This window comes from Pelodiscus sinensis, unplaced genomic scaffold (genome assembly GCF_049634645.1).
Source record: "Pelodiscus sinensis isolate JC-2024 unplaced genomic scaffold, ASM4963464v1 ctg72, whole genome shotgun sequence".
NCBI lineage: Eukaryota > Metazoa > Chordata > Testudines > Trionychidae > Pelodiscus > Pelodiscus sinensis.
In genome coordinates this window covers 372,889-387,334 of record NW_027465834.1, presented here as the reverse complement: position 1 = coordinate 387,334, position 14,446 = coordinate 372,889, and the positions used below count along the sequence as shown (strand labels likewise).

The 14,446-nt window shown below is 49.2% G+C and overlaps 1 protein-coding gene across 10 annotated transcripts in view; it reads left to right on the top strand.

Moving 5' to 3' along the window:
* Positions 1-14,446, top strand: part of LOC102461674 (myosin-IIIb-like) — a 181,584-nt gene that overhangs the window by 151,806 nt on the left and 15,332 nt on the right. For all 10 annotated transcript variants that reach the window (XR_012898732.1, XM_075914719.1, XM_075914716.1 and 7 more), the window contains 6 exons: positions 1,035-1,082; positions 3,789-3,880; positions 4,530-4,661; positions 6,665-6,789; positions 8,896-9,092; positions 11,068-11,157. Coding sequence is in view for 9 of the 10 variants with exons in the window: in XM_075914719.1 (XP_075770834.1) it covers positions 1,035-1,082; positions 3,789-3,880; positions 4,530-4,661; positions 6,665-6,789; positions 8,896-9,092; positions 11,068-11,157 (684 nt within the window). In the remaining variant the exon portion in view is untranslated. The remainder of the gene's footprint in view (positions 1-1,034; positions 1,083-3,788; positions 3,881-4,529; positions 4,662-6,664; positions 6,790-8,895; positions 9,093-11,067; positions 11,158-14,446) is intronic.

Sequence of the window (14,446 nt, the reverse complement as noted above, 5' to 3'; positions counted from 1 at the left end):
TGTCAGGGATGGTGTAGACGGAGCTTGGTCCTGCCTTGAGGGCGAGGGGCTGGACTCGATGACCTCTCGAGGTCCCTTCCAGTCCTATTATTCTATGATTCTATGAGTCTTTAAATTCCCACGTTCTTACCTCCCCCTCCAGATGCAGCAGGGGGAAAATGTCCCCTCCGACCTTCTGTCCAAGGAAAACATTTTGCATGTCTGGGATTTTCTGTTTTTTTTTTTTTTTTTTTTTTACCAGACAGAAGGCACAATTACCGAACTGGACAAAAACCGGACACCTGGCAACCCTAGTTCCACCCCCTTGCTGCAAGGTGGAGAGCCACAGGGAGCATGGGGCCAGTGGGGACTAAAGTAGTCCCTGCTGACCTGGTGTTTCCACTGCAGCACTTTAGCCTTTGGAATGCACAAGAGCAGCAAGGGGGTGGAACAGGAGCTGATGCTGGGAGGAGCCGGCTTAAAAGCGCAGCACTGTCTTCAAGGTGCTACCTGCTCTGCCCCTGTTGCCTCTATCAGAGGCAGTGGGGAAAGGAGGAATAGAGGAGGCTGCTGTGAAGCAGCACTTGTCTGCATGGGTCCCTGCTTGTTTCAGTCCCCGCTTGCGCTGTTTCCCTGCTACATCCCTGCCCCCCACCCAGCACTGGCTCCTGCTCCTCCCCCCTTGCTGCCTTTCTCTTCTAGAGGCAGCATGGGGGTGGGGAAGTGACTAGTTGAGTCACTACTACTCAACTACCTGATAAACTTATGCTTATTGGATAGTTGACTAGTCGTTTATATCCCTAGTGTAGGACTTTCCCTGCAGAAGGAAGTGCCTAGATCTCAGTCACTGGGGGATTTGCCCTCCTGAAACAAGGGCTGAATAGGCATTTGCGAACAAGCCCCACCATAAGCCTGTCCCAGGTGTGATTCTGCAAGACCTGCAGTTGGGAGACAGCTTTCACAAGAGGTGCAATGCAGTGCAAAGGGGTGTCTATCTCTGGCTACCTTGCATGGAAGGGAACTTTTTACTGATTTTTTTTCTCCTCCTTTCTTAGTTGTTTGGAGATTTTGCAGAGTACAGAACTGAAAGACTGGAGATGCGGGTAGGTGTTGGCTGCTGCCTATGGGCTGAACTGAGCATGATGTGTCTAAGCCTGAGGTGGGGAACCTCAGCTTGCCTGGATCTTGCCCTCTGCAGCATTGGGGAGCTCGTACTGGTGCTCCAGCCTCTTGCTTTCCCACCATGGGGCTGGAACACACAAAATCTACGAGACTGGGTCCCCCTAGGCTCTGGTGTGCAAGGCAGATGTGTGTGTGGGGGGTGGGGGTGGGGGGTGTTTCTCCTTCTCAGTCGGGGACCACATCAGTGATGGTCTTGGGAAGGAGGGGGTTGGCTTCTCTCTTGTGTGCAGCCCTCAACTGATTATTCTGTGGGTGAGTGGCTGCTGACCCAAAAAAGGTACCCCACTCTGGTCTAAGCTGTAATATGCATGTGTGGAATGGAGACATTATCCTGACCAGCTCTCTGCAATAAAAGGCACCTTTTCTGTACAAGGGGCCTGTTCTAGGGTTTAGGATGGGGTTTGGAACAAGGTTCCCTTTAAGCTGCGAAGTTGCTTAATAAGCACAGGACATGTGGCCAATGGGAGCTGCAGGGGCAGAACCTGGAGGTGAGCACGGGGCAGCATCGAGCCACCTGTGCTCCCTCTAAAACCAAACTGGATCTGCCCCAGGTAAGCACCCCACACACCAATTCTCTTCCCCACCCCCTCCACCACCTGAGCTCAATCCTAGACCCCACATCTCAACCCTAAATCTCCTCTTGTACCCTAATTCCTGCCCAAACCCCACACCTCCACCCCAGTCTCTTGCACTGAACCCACTCCTGCACTCCAAACCCCTTCGCCCCAGCCAGGAGCCCTCTCCTGCACCTCAAAAAAGTCACCCCAGTCCTGAGCTTGTATCCCCATCCACACTCTAAAACCCTCGGCCCCAGCCCTGCCACAGAATGTCCATGTACATCCGTGGTCACCAGCCCGTTGATCACGATCAACTTTGTTGATCCTGAAAGCTTGACCAGTCGATCATGAAGCTTTCGGGCTCCTCTTCCCCCTAAGATGAACGCCGCACTGATGCTACCTCCAGGAGATAGCATGGGCTTTGTGTGGGGTGGGGGGGAGTTCTGCAGCTGCACACCAGGTCCCAGAAGTGTGCGGGCTGCTCCCCTCCTTCCCCCCAACAGCCGGCGCAGTACCTAAAACTACGGTCTGTCGCACCCTGGAGATGTTGTTCCCCTGCTGCCTTCCTGCACATGGGGGAGTGGGTGGGGTTCTGGGACTGCACCGGCTCTGGCTGCTCGGATGGCATGCGCTGCCATGGGAGCGGAGGAGCAAAGCGCGCTCTGCCCCAGCGGTTGGGCTGGCACAGTCCAGGACTCTCCTCCCCCCCCGTGCAGGAAGGCATCAGGCATGCAACGGACCAGCGTTTCAGGTACCGCTCCACTGTTTGGGGGATGGGGGAGCAGCCTGCGCACTTCCTGGGCCTTGGCATGCAGCTGCAGTATCCCCAGGTACTCTCTGTCCCCTCCCCCCACACCCAGATCCCCACAAGTACTCTGTCCCGGCACCCATTGGCACCCTGCCCCAGCACCCTGTCCGCTGCCCCCACCACCACGGTTGGGGCCACATTAGTGAGTCTTGAGGGATTTGGAGGGATTGTGTTTTTGTATCTCACTTGTGTGACCCTGACTGACTTTTCTGTGGATCAGTGATCCCTGACTCAGAACAGGTTCCCTGCCCCTCTCATAAATAAAGACAACGCTGAAATCTTTTGTGTTTGACATAGTATTTTTTTAAAAAATGAAGCCTGGCCAACAAGCCCCCAAATGGGGCCATGCCCTCATCTGGCCACAGCATCATAACACTCTTGTACCCCCCATCCCAACCCCAAATCTGAGCCTATCATACACTGGAACCCCCTGTACTGAACCTCTCACATCCCCAAACTTCTGCATCCCCACATCCTCAGTCTTCTGCCACAACACTCTTGCACCATCCACACACTGCAAATCTGTGTCCTGAGCCCATCATACTCCCAACCTCCCTGCCCTGCACCTCTCTCACACCCCAACCCAAACTCCTGCACCCTCACATCCACAAGCCTGTGGCTTGCTCAGCACTCCAACCCTCCACCTGAGCCCAATACTCCCCAGCCTGGAGCCTCCTCCCTGAGCCAGCATCCCCTTCTCCACATCCTCCTGCATCCAAATTCCCTCCCAGAGCTCACCCTTTCCCACATCGAAATCCCTTATTCACACCCCAGAGTCTGCACCTCCTGTCTCAACTCAGGGAGGGTACGGCTAGACTGCAGGAGTTTTTCTGGCAAACATGCTCTTTTGGCAACCCTCTTTTGGGGCTTCCAAAAGAAGGGGTTTTTCTGACATTTGGCCCAGTCTAGATGGGCCAAAGGTCAGAAAAATGTCTTCCAACAAAAGGATTGAAACAAAGCGGCAGTGTAGCCGTACCTTGAGGGTGTATAACGGCTGGGGATAGCAAGTGATGGAGAGAAGGGGAACAGAGAGAGCGGAGCCTCAAGGATAGGGTGGGGTCTTGGGGAAGGAATGGGGTAGATCTTGGCTTGTCCTGACATTTAAAAAGTGATCTTGGGTGTAAAAAGGTTGGAGACCACTGATGTACATCATCTCCATATTGCTGCATGTAACAAAATTCATTTCACAGAGGGACATAAAAAATTAGAGGGAACACTGGTCTGGAATGAATCATATAGCTCATTCTAGCCCATCCCCACAGGAAGTCCCGCCTCTTTTTTAAGTATTGGCACCAGGAGCTGCTGGCAAAGAGCATGGAGCACTTGGAAAAAGCAGCAATAATCATCCAGAAGAGTGAGTATTGGTGCAAGAGAGTTTCATCCAACCCAGTGTGCATATCAGGACAGGGAGCATAGGAGAAAGGCCTTTGCCCAACCTCTCTCTCATCGCTGAAGGTCCCTCAATACTAGAGACAGGAAAACCTGATAAAGTGCCATCTCTAAGGCACCTCAGACTCTTTGTGTTCATCATATGAACAACATAACACTGAACTTGTCAAAGCCTTTAACAAGGAGGAAAGCAGTCTGTGTGTGGATAGGGAGGGGCATAGACAGGAGAGCTGAGCAAGTGCAGGCTAGCAAGTCTCACTGTAAAGTGGATGTCAAGAGAGGTGGTTAATGAACTTATAATGCTGGTATGAATTGTAAGAAATCATGGGAATCTGGGGAGACGCACTTGCAGACGGGGAGACCAGAAAATGGCATTACCCTCCCAGGGATGGGCAGTGGTGTATGATCCAGGTGATTGCTGTCCTGCTAGCCTGGCTTCTGTCCCTGGCGGAACAATAGGCTTGTGAGCAATATGTGCTCTAGTGAGAGACATGGTACAGCTTTATCTTTACACAGTCTTTGACATGGCTCTGCATTGGGCACACAAATACTACAGGCTTCTGTTCTTGCCCTGCTCTTGTTCCTTGCTCTAACTGTAGCTTCTCTCTGAGCAGCTTACAAGGCATTCTGCTGCAGAAAGAGTTACCAGGAGCTGGTGGCTGAGCACAGGGCTCGGGAGAAGCAGCTGCAGGAGGAAGCAGAGAGAGAAAGGAACAGGCAACTGAAACTGGAGTCCCAGGCCCAGAGTAAGTCACTGACACCTCCTTTCATCAATATCTCCATACCCCACATGTCTGGCTGCTCTCTTAGTAGCTATTTGCAGCTACTGAAGACCCTTCCGGGTCTGACTGCCTTTTCCCTTAGCTGTAGCTGAGCCCTTAGGCTTCACTCTCTTCCATGCCACATCAGAGCTGTGGGTAGTCAGAGGAAAAGCTAGAATCCTAGGGTTGGAAGAGACCTCAGGAGTCATTGTGTCCAACCCCCTGCTAAAATCAAAACCAACCCCAATTAAATCATCCCAGCCAGGGCTCTGTCAAGCCAGGACTTCAAAATCCACAGGGATGGAGGTTCCACCACCTCCCTAGGGAACCCATCCCAGTGCTTCGCCACCCTCCTAGTAAAATAGTTTTTCCAAATATCCAATCTAGACTTGCACTGTAACTTAAGATCATTACTTCTCGTTCTGTCATCTGCTGCCACTGAGATCAACCTCTCTCCATCCTCTTTGGAACCCCCTTCAGGTAGCTGAAGGCTGCTAGCAAATCCCCCTTCACTCTTCTGCAGACTAAACAAGCCCAAATCCCTCAGCCTCTTCTCGTATGTCATGTGCTCCAGCCCCATAATCATTTTCATTGCCCTCAGCTGGACTTTTTCCAATGCGTCCACATCCTTTCTAAAGTGGGGGGCCCAGAATTTGACCCAATACTCCAGATGTGGCCTCAACAATGCCGAATACAGGGGAATAGTCACTTCTCCAGATCTTCTGGCAATACTTCTACTATTGCAACCTAATATTCCATTCACCTTCTTGGCTACCAGGGCACACTGTTAACTCATCTCCAGCTTCTCATCCACTGTAACCCCCAGGTCCTTTTCTGCAGAACTTCTGCTTACCCATTCAGTCCCCAGCCTGTAGCAGTGCTTAGGATTCTTCTATCCCAAGTGCAGGACTTTCTGTTACCCACATACCTAGTGTGGTTCACTGTCCCATGGAGTGGCACTTAGACCAGTTACAGCAAGAGTAGGGATGTTAAATTTAGATTAATTAACTAATCGAATAGTTGATAGGATTTCCATTGACTATTCGATTAGTCTATAAGGGCGCCTCCGCCTTTGAAATGTACAAGAGCCCAGGTGGGGATCTTGTACTTTTCAAAAGGAAGTCCTGCAGAGAAGTCCCACCGGGTATTTCAAAGACTGAGGCACCGTAGGGAGCACGGGGTGAGAGGGGTCCCCCACTGGTCCCGCACTTCCCAAGTGGCTCCCCCCAGCACCATCTCCTGCTCCCCCACCTTGCTGCCTCTCTCTGATAGAGGCAGAAAGGGGATAGAGGGAAGTGACTAGTCTCATCACTGGTCGACAATCAGATAGTCAACTAGTCTCTTACATCCCTAAGCAAGATTACAAGTTAGCTCTATAGCCTAAGCTGAGAGACAGTTGGCTTTATAGCTCAAACTGTGGAGGCTTCTATACTGAGGTCCTAGGTTCAAATCTGCCCTGTGTCGGTTACATTTTCACTTCTCCTTGTTGAACCTTAGTTAGAAGTGGTGATATGAGTGGTTCTCTAAAACTCTCCTCCAGCATTTGCCTCAGGCCAGGTCCTCTCTCCACTTGGAAATGCGGAGGTTGGGAACTGAGCTGTGAAATCCCACATGCCTTGGGCTCTGATGAGCCAGGCCAGCAGATCTTTCCCAGCCTCTTTTACTCATCAGTGTGAGGTGACTTCATGCCATCTCCTATTCAAAGCTGGCATTTCTGCCATAGTATGTGGTGCAGGACATGGCAGCAGAGCAGAAACCCCACCTCTTCTCACTCCTTTCCATGCTCCAGGTAGGATGGGGTAGTTGAAAGCTCCATGGATTGATATTCTTCAGAGTCCCTTGTCCTGCATCTGCCATGCTGCCTGCTGGAGAGGCAGAACCTTCCTCATGGCACCCCTAAGTGTGATGGTGTGTGATGGCTCTGTTACCAGGTGAGATGGATCATTCTCTGGATTCACAATGCCATTTGCTCCCTCCTCTCTCTGCAGGAACAGTCACTTCACCAGTCCCTGTGCCACGGAGGAAACGCCCTCAGCCCCTCCCCCGTTGTCAAGCTGGAGCTGATTCTTTATCACAGCCACCAGTACCACGCCCTCGCAGCAAACTCACAGAGGTAATCATGTTGGCACTGCCTAGGGTCAGATTCCCGGGGACATCCCAATATGCGATCTTGGGGGCGCCCACGTGTCTGCACATTCCCTCCATGTGATCCAGGGAGAACCATACTCCTCGTCCATGTAACCAGGAAGGAAGAGGAATTTATGTTTAATATTGTGAGTTTAAATAAACCAAATCTGGTAAATCCTTTAAAGGAGACAACTGTAAGTTTTCCTCCCTCTCTTGTTCCTGTCTCCACTGTTGATTTTCAATGAGTCTTAGAGCACTGGGGAAGTTCCAAGAGGCTGGAAGGAAGCTAGTGTTGTACTAGTTGTAGAAAGGGTAAATGGCATGACACTGATAATTATAAGCCTATCATTCAGACATTGATCCAGGAAAAGATCATGAAACTGCTGAGACAGGACTGCATTAATAAAGAGTTAAAGGAAGGTAATGTAATTAATGCAAATCAACATGGATTTATGGAAAATAGCTCCTGTCAAACTAACCTGGTTTCTTCTTTGATGAGCTTGCAAGTTTGATTGGTAAAGGTACTAGTATTGATGTACGATCATGTAAATGTCTGCAGTGCATCAGAATTATAACATTTTGATTTAAAAAATCTTGAAGGAAATAAAATAAACATGGTACACATTAAATAAGTTCAAAAGTAGCTAACCAATGGGTATCTAAATATAATGATAAACAGGTGTCAGAGGGGTAGCCGTGTTAGTCTGAATCTGCAAAAGCGGCAAGGAGTCCTGTGGCACCTTATAGACTAACTGCAGTGTAGGAGCATAAGCTTTCGTGGGCAAAGACCCACTTCGTCAGACGCATGCATCTGACAAAGTGGGTCTTTGCCCACGAAAGCTTATGCTCCTACACTGCAGTTAGTCTATAAGGTGCCACAGGACTCCTTGCCGCTTTTAATGATAAACAGGGAATCATCATCAAATGGGTGTGTTTCCATTAGAGTCTCACAGGGATTAGTTCTTAATATCCATAAGCACATAAGAATGGCCACACTGGGTTAGACCAAAGGTCCATCTAGCCCAGTATCCTAACTTCTGACAGTAATCAATGCCAGATGCCCCAGAGGGAATGAACAGAAGAGTAATCATCAGGTAATCTCTCCCCTGTAATCCATTCCCAGCCACTGGCAAACATGCTAGGAACACCATTTCTACCCATCCTGGCTAAAAGCCATTGAGGGAGCTAATCTCCATAAATTTATCTAGTTCTTTTTTTGAACCCTGTTAAAGCCCTGGCCTTCACAACATCCTTTTGCGAGGAGTTCCACAGGTTGACTATGCATTGCATGAAGAAATATTTCCTTTTGTTTGTTTTAAACCTGCTACCTATTAATTTCATTTGGTGACCCCTAGTTCTTCCTGCATTATCCATCCACTGACTTTGATCTTTAACTACTCAGGTTTAGCATCCTTTCTCCTGATACTTTATGCATAGAGGTAGGAGGGTAGGCGACAGAACATCTTTCGCCCCCCTCTCAGCCCCCCCAACCCCTTCCCTTCTCCTATTTATTTTGAGTTTCCTTATCCTCTAATCATAACTCCAGTCATCTGAAGAAGATCTGGTCAGCTGTGCCCACGAAAGCTCATGATACCATCAACATGTTTTGTTAGTCTATAAAGTGCTACCGGACCATTTCCTAGTTCTTATGTTATTGGAACAAGTAAATAACTTTTCCTTATTCACTTTCTCCACACCACTATGATTTTATAAATTTCTATCATATCTCCCCTTCGTCTCCTTTTTTCTAAGATGAAATATTTCAGTTTTATTAATCTTTCATATGGCAGCCATTCCATATTCCTAATCATTTTTTACCCTTTTCTGAACTTTTTCCAGAGCTAAGGTATTTTTTTTAGATGAGGTGACCACATCTGTATGCAGTATTCAAGATGTGTGCATATCATGGATTTATACAGAGGCAATAAGATATTCTCTATGTTGTGGGGGCTGGCTCCAGGCAAGCTAGGGGCTGGATCTGGCACCCGGGCGTTAGATTCTCCACCCTAGGACTAGATGATAACAGTAGCTTGCTGGTCTAGGAAGCTATCAATTTCACCACCTTCTTTCTCTCTCTCTTCCCTGTTTTCAGTCAACTCCTTTTGATAATTTTCTGCGCTCCAGGCCCTGTCCTGTGTTAGGGACAGAGAGGCAGGCAGGAGAAGAAGAAGAAATGAGACAAATGAAGAGGGGAGCAACTCTTCGCTGGTTCAGAGACACACAGGCCCAGAAGGTTATGCAGGACAATGGAGCCTTTCCTGGCTGGCTGCATGGGATGATCAGCAGGAGGTGAGCTTCCTAAGAGCATGCAGCCTACCAAGGGACTGTGCTGTGCTGTGCTGTGCTGTGCAGGCAGAGGCTGGTGTGTCCTTATAGAACCTGTGTGTGTGTGTAGGGGTTAGGGTGCCTGGAGAGAGCATGGACTGGTTTCTCAGGGAGCTGGGCAGAAGGCCCAAAGCCCTTCTGCTTTAAAGCATATTCCAGTCCAGCCCCAGGTCTTTTAAATTGCCTGGGAACGGGGAACTGCACAGTGCACTCTGGGAGGTGCAAACAGTGGGTGACCCTAGACCTGCCCCTTCCCATTCAAGGCCACCCCCCTTGTGCCAGAGATCCCATCCCTTCCAACAATGTGGAGTGCCCCTCCCCTCAGTTGCCCAGGGGCCTGGCAAGTCTTTTGGGTCCCAGAAGACAAGGCAGCTGTGTAACTCTGGACTGTTTGGTAAGCTGCACCCATTTAGAATGAAACTGTTTCAGTACAATTAAATGCAACATTATATTATCTAGGATGAAGGAATGCAGGCCATACCTACAGAATGAAGGGCCGTGTCATGGGAAGCAGCAACTCTTTAAATGATTTAGAAGTTGCAGGGCAATAGCAACTGAATGATGAATATGATGCTGTGACAAAAAGGGATCCTGGGATGTGTAGAGAGAGGAGTGGGGGGGGGGATTTTAACCCTGTATATGTAGTTCAATGCAGCAATACTCATCACAGATCCCTGGGATCTGTGCTACATCTATCCTTTAAGCAGTCCCCTTCAGTGGGCCAGTCCCTCAAGAAGTCCTACCTTTCCTTTGGGGTAGGTTCTGCAGCCTCACAGCCTCCTAGGCAGAACCCTGCGGCTCTGCACTCCAATTTGATGCTGTGAGCTCTGCAAACCTGGGTGAAATGGACTCCTGATAATGACTTGGACAATTTTCAGAGATTAATGCATATCAGCAAGTGTTTGCAGTGACATTATTAGCCTTTTCAAAGCATATATATGAATATACTTGTCAGTTGGAATCCAGCATGGAAATCCTTACACTAGCATACAATAATAAAGTCTAAAACATTGTCCATTCTGGTGAATCCACAGCAGGGGTAGGCAATAATTTTTGACCAGGGGCCACTTCGGAAATTTTTGAAGTGGCCCCAGGCCGCCCCAGAAGGGGCAGGGCCTCAGGCAGAAGGGCTCGGGCTAGGACACTTCCTGCTTCCCCACCCAGAGACCCTGATTGATCTGGGGGTGGGTGAGTGCATGAAGTCTTTGCCCCCCCCCTTCCCCGAGAGAGCCGCTAACGGTGGGAGGAGATTTCGTGCACTCTCCGCCCTGCCCCCAGGTCAATCAGGGCCTGGGGGAGGGGGAGCACACAAAGTCTCTCGCTCCCTACCCCCGCCCTGCAAGAGAGCACTGCGCTCAGAGTCAATCTCCAGCTGAACAGCAGCTGGTGGTTGACTTTAAGTGCAGAGCCCCTTGTAGAGCAAGAGGAGACTTTGCGCGCTTCCCCAACCCCCAGGCCTTGATTGACCTGGGGGCGGGGGAGTGTCAGGGACTCTGCAGGTTGGATCAACCCACTTGGCGGGTCAGATCAGGCTCACTGAGGCCTTTTTGCCCACCTCTGATCCAGAACAATTCACCAGCCATTTCAGGCTCTAGCTCTCAGACACCTTTGTCAGTTCCAGGATAGAGAGACTAATTTCCTCCAAAAACCCACACTGTATTCCCTGACAGTCTTGTCTCAGCAGCACTGTGGGTGAGATCTCTCATTGGACTAACTTTTGTTGGTGAGACAAGCTTTAGATTTACACAGAGATCTTCCTCAAGTCTGGGGAAGTATTTGCAATGTTACAATGCGCCTGGAGTGAAGGGGATGTGATGAGAGTGAGTGTTGGCTGCATCATGGAGAAGGTGCTACAGGATGTGAAAAAGGAATGGGCTTTCCTTTTTACACAGGTTTTATTGTTGACTCTTGGATTAAAATCTTTCCTGTTTGCTCCCAGGGAAGCTGAGAATTTGCTGATGGAGAAACCTCTGGGCTGCTTCTTGGTTCGAATCAGTCAAAGCAGACCTGGCTACACCCTCTCATACAGGTAATGCACCCACTGCTTTTCTTCTGCCAGGACTCTGATGGTGGGCTTCACAAGGTATGCAAGCACAGTGCATCAGCTTTGTCCGTGGACTGAGATACTAAGGCTGGTGCCCTAGACACACCCCTGATCCGGTGCTCTACCCACAGTCCTGACCTGTCTCTAGACACATCCCAGAGGGACAGACGGGGGACTCTGATGTCTCCATAAATCAGAAAGATCCAGTATTGAGGATTAGATTGATTCATGAATGATGTATAGTAACTGCAGTACATGAGCTGGAGGGGATGTTAGATATGGGGACCTGAGTTGGCGGGCACTTGATGTGGATTCTGCATATAGGGATGGATGGAACTGGAGGTAAGATGGTGGATGCTTGATGATGTGAATGCTCCATCCATCCACATGTGCACCTGGATAGGAGCTGGAGATGGAGGATGGTGAGCATGGGTATTGCTTGAGGAGGTGCCATATTGGGTGGGAAGGAGATGCTGTGTCTGGGTCCTGCATTGGGGGATCAGACTGAAGAAGGCGCCATACAGGCGGTATTGCCTGGAGCAGGGACAGGCTGTATGGAGGAGGTTGAGATGTGTAAATGGGTAATGTACTTAGAGGGGAATGATGAAAAGGGTCCTTTGCACAGGTACCCTGTAAGGGAAAGAGCAGAACAGTGATGAAGGGGTGCAGGCTTGTGAGACAGAATGGGTTAGTGAGTAGTCATAAATTCTAAGGTCAAAAAGGATCACTATGATCATCTAGTCTGATCTCCTATCATGGGCTGGAGAACTGTCCCAAAAGAATGCCAGTTTCCTTATATTCTAGAAAAGCATCCAGTCTTGATTTAAAAATGGTCAGTAGATAATCTATCCCCACCACAGGTCCGCTGTTCCACTGTCCAACATGTGAACCTTTGTTTCCAGTCTGAAATTGTCTAACTTCAACTTCCACCAGTTGGATCTTGTTAGACCTTTGTAGGTTAGGCAGAAGATCCCTTTATTATCAAATTTCTGTTTCCCATGTAGGTACTTATAAACTGAGATCAAGTTGCCCTTCACTTTCTCAGTGAGAATCTAGACCCTGTCACCTTAAAGCAGGGATGTGCAAAATACAACCCTCGGGCTGGATCCGGCTCACCAAAGCCCAGCAGAATCCTCTGGCAGGAGTCTGGCTGCTGCAGCCCCAAATGTCATTCTAAGCAGCCAACTGCTATGGCCAGCATGTGTGTGTCTCTGCAACATTGCCCCTTGGGAAGAGGGGGGAACTGGCCAATGGAAGATGCTGGTGTAGTGTTTGTGGGTGCAAGCAGAGACCCCTTACCTCCCTCCACCGCGAAGGGCTTGCCACACAGAGATACAGCAGCAGCCAGGGAGCTTGCCTGACGATCCTGCTGGCCGGGAACCACCTATGGTAAGGATTTCCCAAGCAGAGCCTCTAATGGGCACCCTTCCCAGGTCATAACCCCCCTACTGTACCCAAATCTTCCCTACCCCTGCCCCAGGTTACAACCTTCTCCTGCATCTCCAACACCTCCTGCCCCAGATCAGAACACTGCTTGAACCAAAACTCCTTCCAAGAACCTACAGCTCCTTCTGCACCCCAATCCCTTACCCAGAGGTCCCATATGTATCCAAACTCTACCCCAGACTCCAAACTCCCTCCATTAATATTATAGAAAATTGCAGCAAGTGACCACTTACTAAATTCCCCCCCCCCCCCCATCAAAAATTATTTGCCCGCCCTGCTAAAAGGAAGGCAGATTTTAGTAAACTCTGAGAGATGGTAGGTAAAGTCCCATGGGAAGCAAAACTAAGAGGAAAAACAACTGGATACAGTAATTCCTCATTTAACACTATAGATATGTTTCAGAAAATGATCGTGTTAAGTGAAAACGTGTTATGCAGGGTCAGTTTTCTCATTGAAAATAATGGAAAAGGTGGGGATTGCATTTCAAGCGGTGGTGTCTGTTGGGACCGGGACATAAGGTTGAGGGAGAAAGGGGTCTGGGTTACAGCAGGAAGGGCAGGTGTTTGGCTCTGGGGAAGGAAAGGGGAGGGAGATTGGATTGGGAGTATGCCCCTGTGACGGGTCTGCCGAGACCCGCACTGCGTCCGGCGAGGGGGGTTCGGCGGGGAATGGCGCAGTAAGCAGTGAACTCTCTGCCGCTTTGCAGGGAGGTGGGGGAAGCCCTGCACAGCCACCGACGATGGGCCAGCTAGGGAAACCCAGCCGCTGGCCTGCAAATGGGGGCAAAGGAGAGGGGGCAAGGCGTCCAGTGAGGAGTCATCAGCGGGGAACAGCACGGCGAGTGGCGAACCCTCCACTGCTTTGCAGGGCGGTGGGGGAAGCCCTACGCAGCTGCCGGGAATGGGCCAACTGGGGAAATTGTGTTATTCTGGGGACGGTCGTGTAATTCAAAAAACGTTATGTAAAAAAAAAAAATTGTGCTATCGTGAAAATGTCTTAAGCGGGCATGTATTAAATGAGGAATTACTGTACAGTAGGCAGTTTTTCAAAGGGATATTATTACGGACCCAAAAGCAAACCATTCCACTTTGTAGGAAAGACCACCTTGGCTTTACATGATCTGAAAATCAAAAAGGACTCATTAAAAAGTAGAAACTAGATCAAATTACAAAGGATAAATATAAGCAAATAATGCAAGTATGTAGGGGCAAGATTAGAAAGATGAAGGCACAGAACAAGCTCAGTGTAGCTAGAGATATAGAGGGTAATAAGAAAACATTTCCATTCACACAGCTCATAGAGATTTTCTCCATTTTGTCTTAGGTTTCAATCATTACCAATACAAAGTGCTACCATTTGGCCTATCTGCTCCTCCGAGAGTATTCTCAAAAATCATAGAATCATAGAATAATAGGACTGGAAGAGACCTCGAGAGGTCATCGAGTCCAGCCCCCCGCCCTCAAGGCAGGACCAAGCTCCGTCTACACCATCCCTGACAGATGTCTATCTAACCTGTTCTTAAATATCTCCAGAGAGGGAGATTCCACCACCTCCCTTGGCAATTTATTCCAATATTTGACCACCCTGACAGTTAGGAAATTTTTCCTAATGTCCAATCTAAACCTCCCCTGCTGCACTTTAAGCCCATTACTCCTTGTCCTGTCCTCAGTAACCAAGAGGAACAAATTTTCGCCTTTCTCCTTGTGACACCCTTTTAGATATTTGAAAAACGCTATCATGTCCCCCCTTAATCTTCTTTTTTCCAAACTAAACAAGCCCAGTTCATGAAGCCTGGCTTCATAGGTCATGTTCTCTAAACCTTTAATCA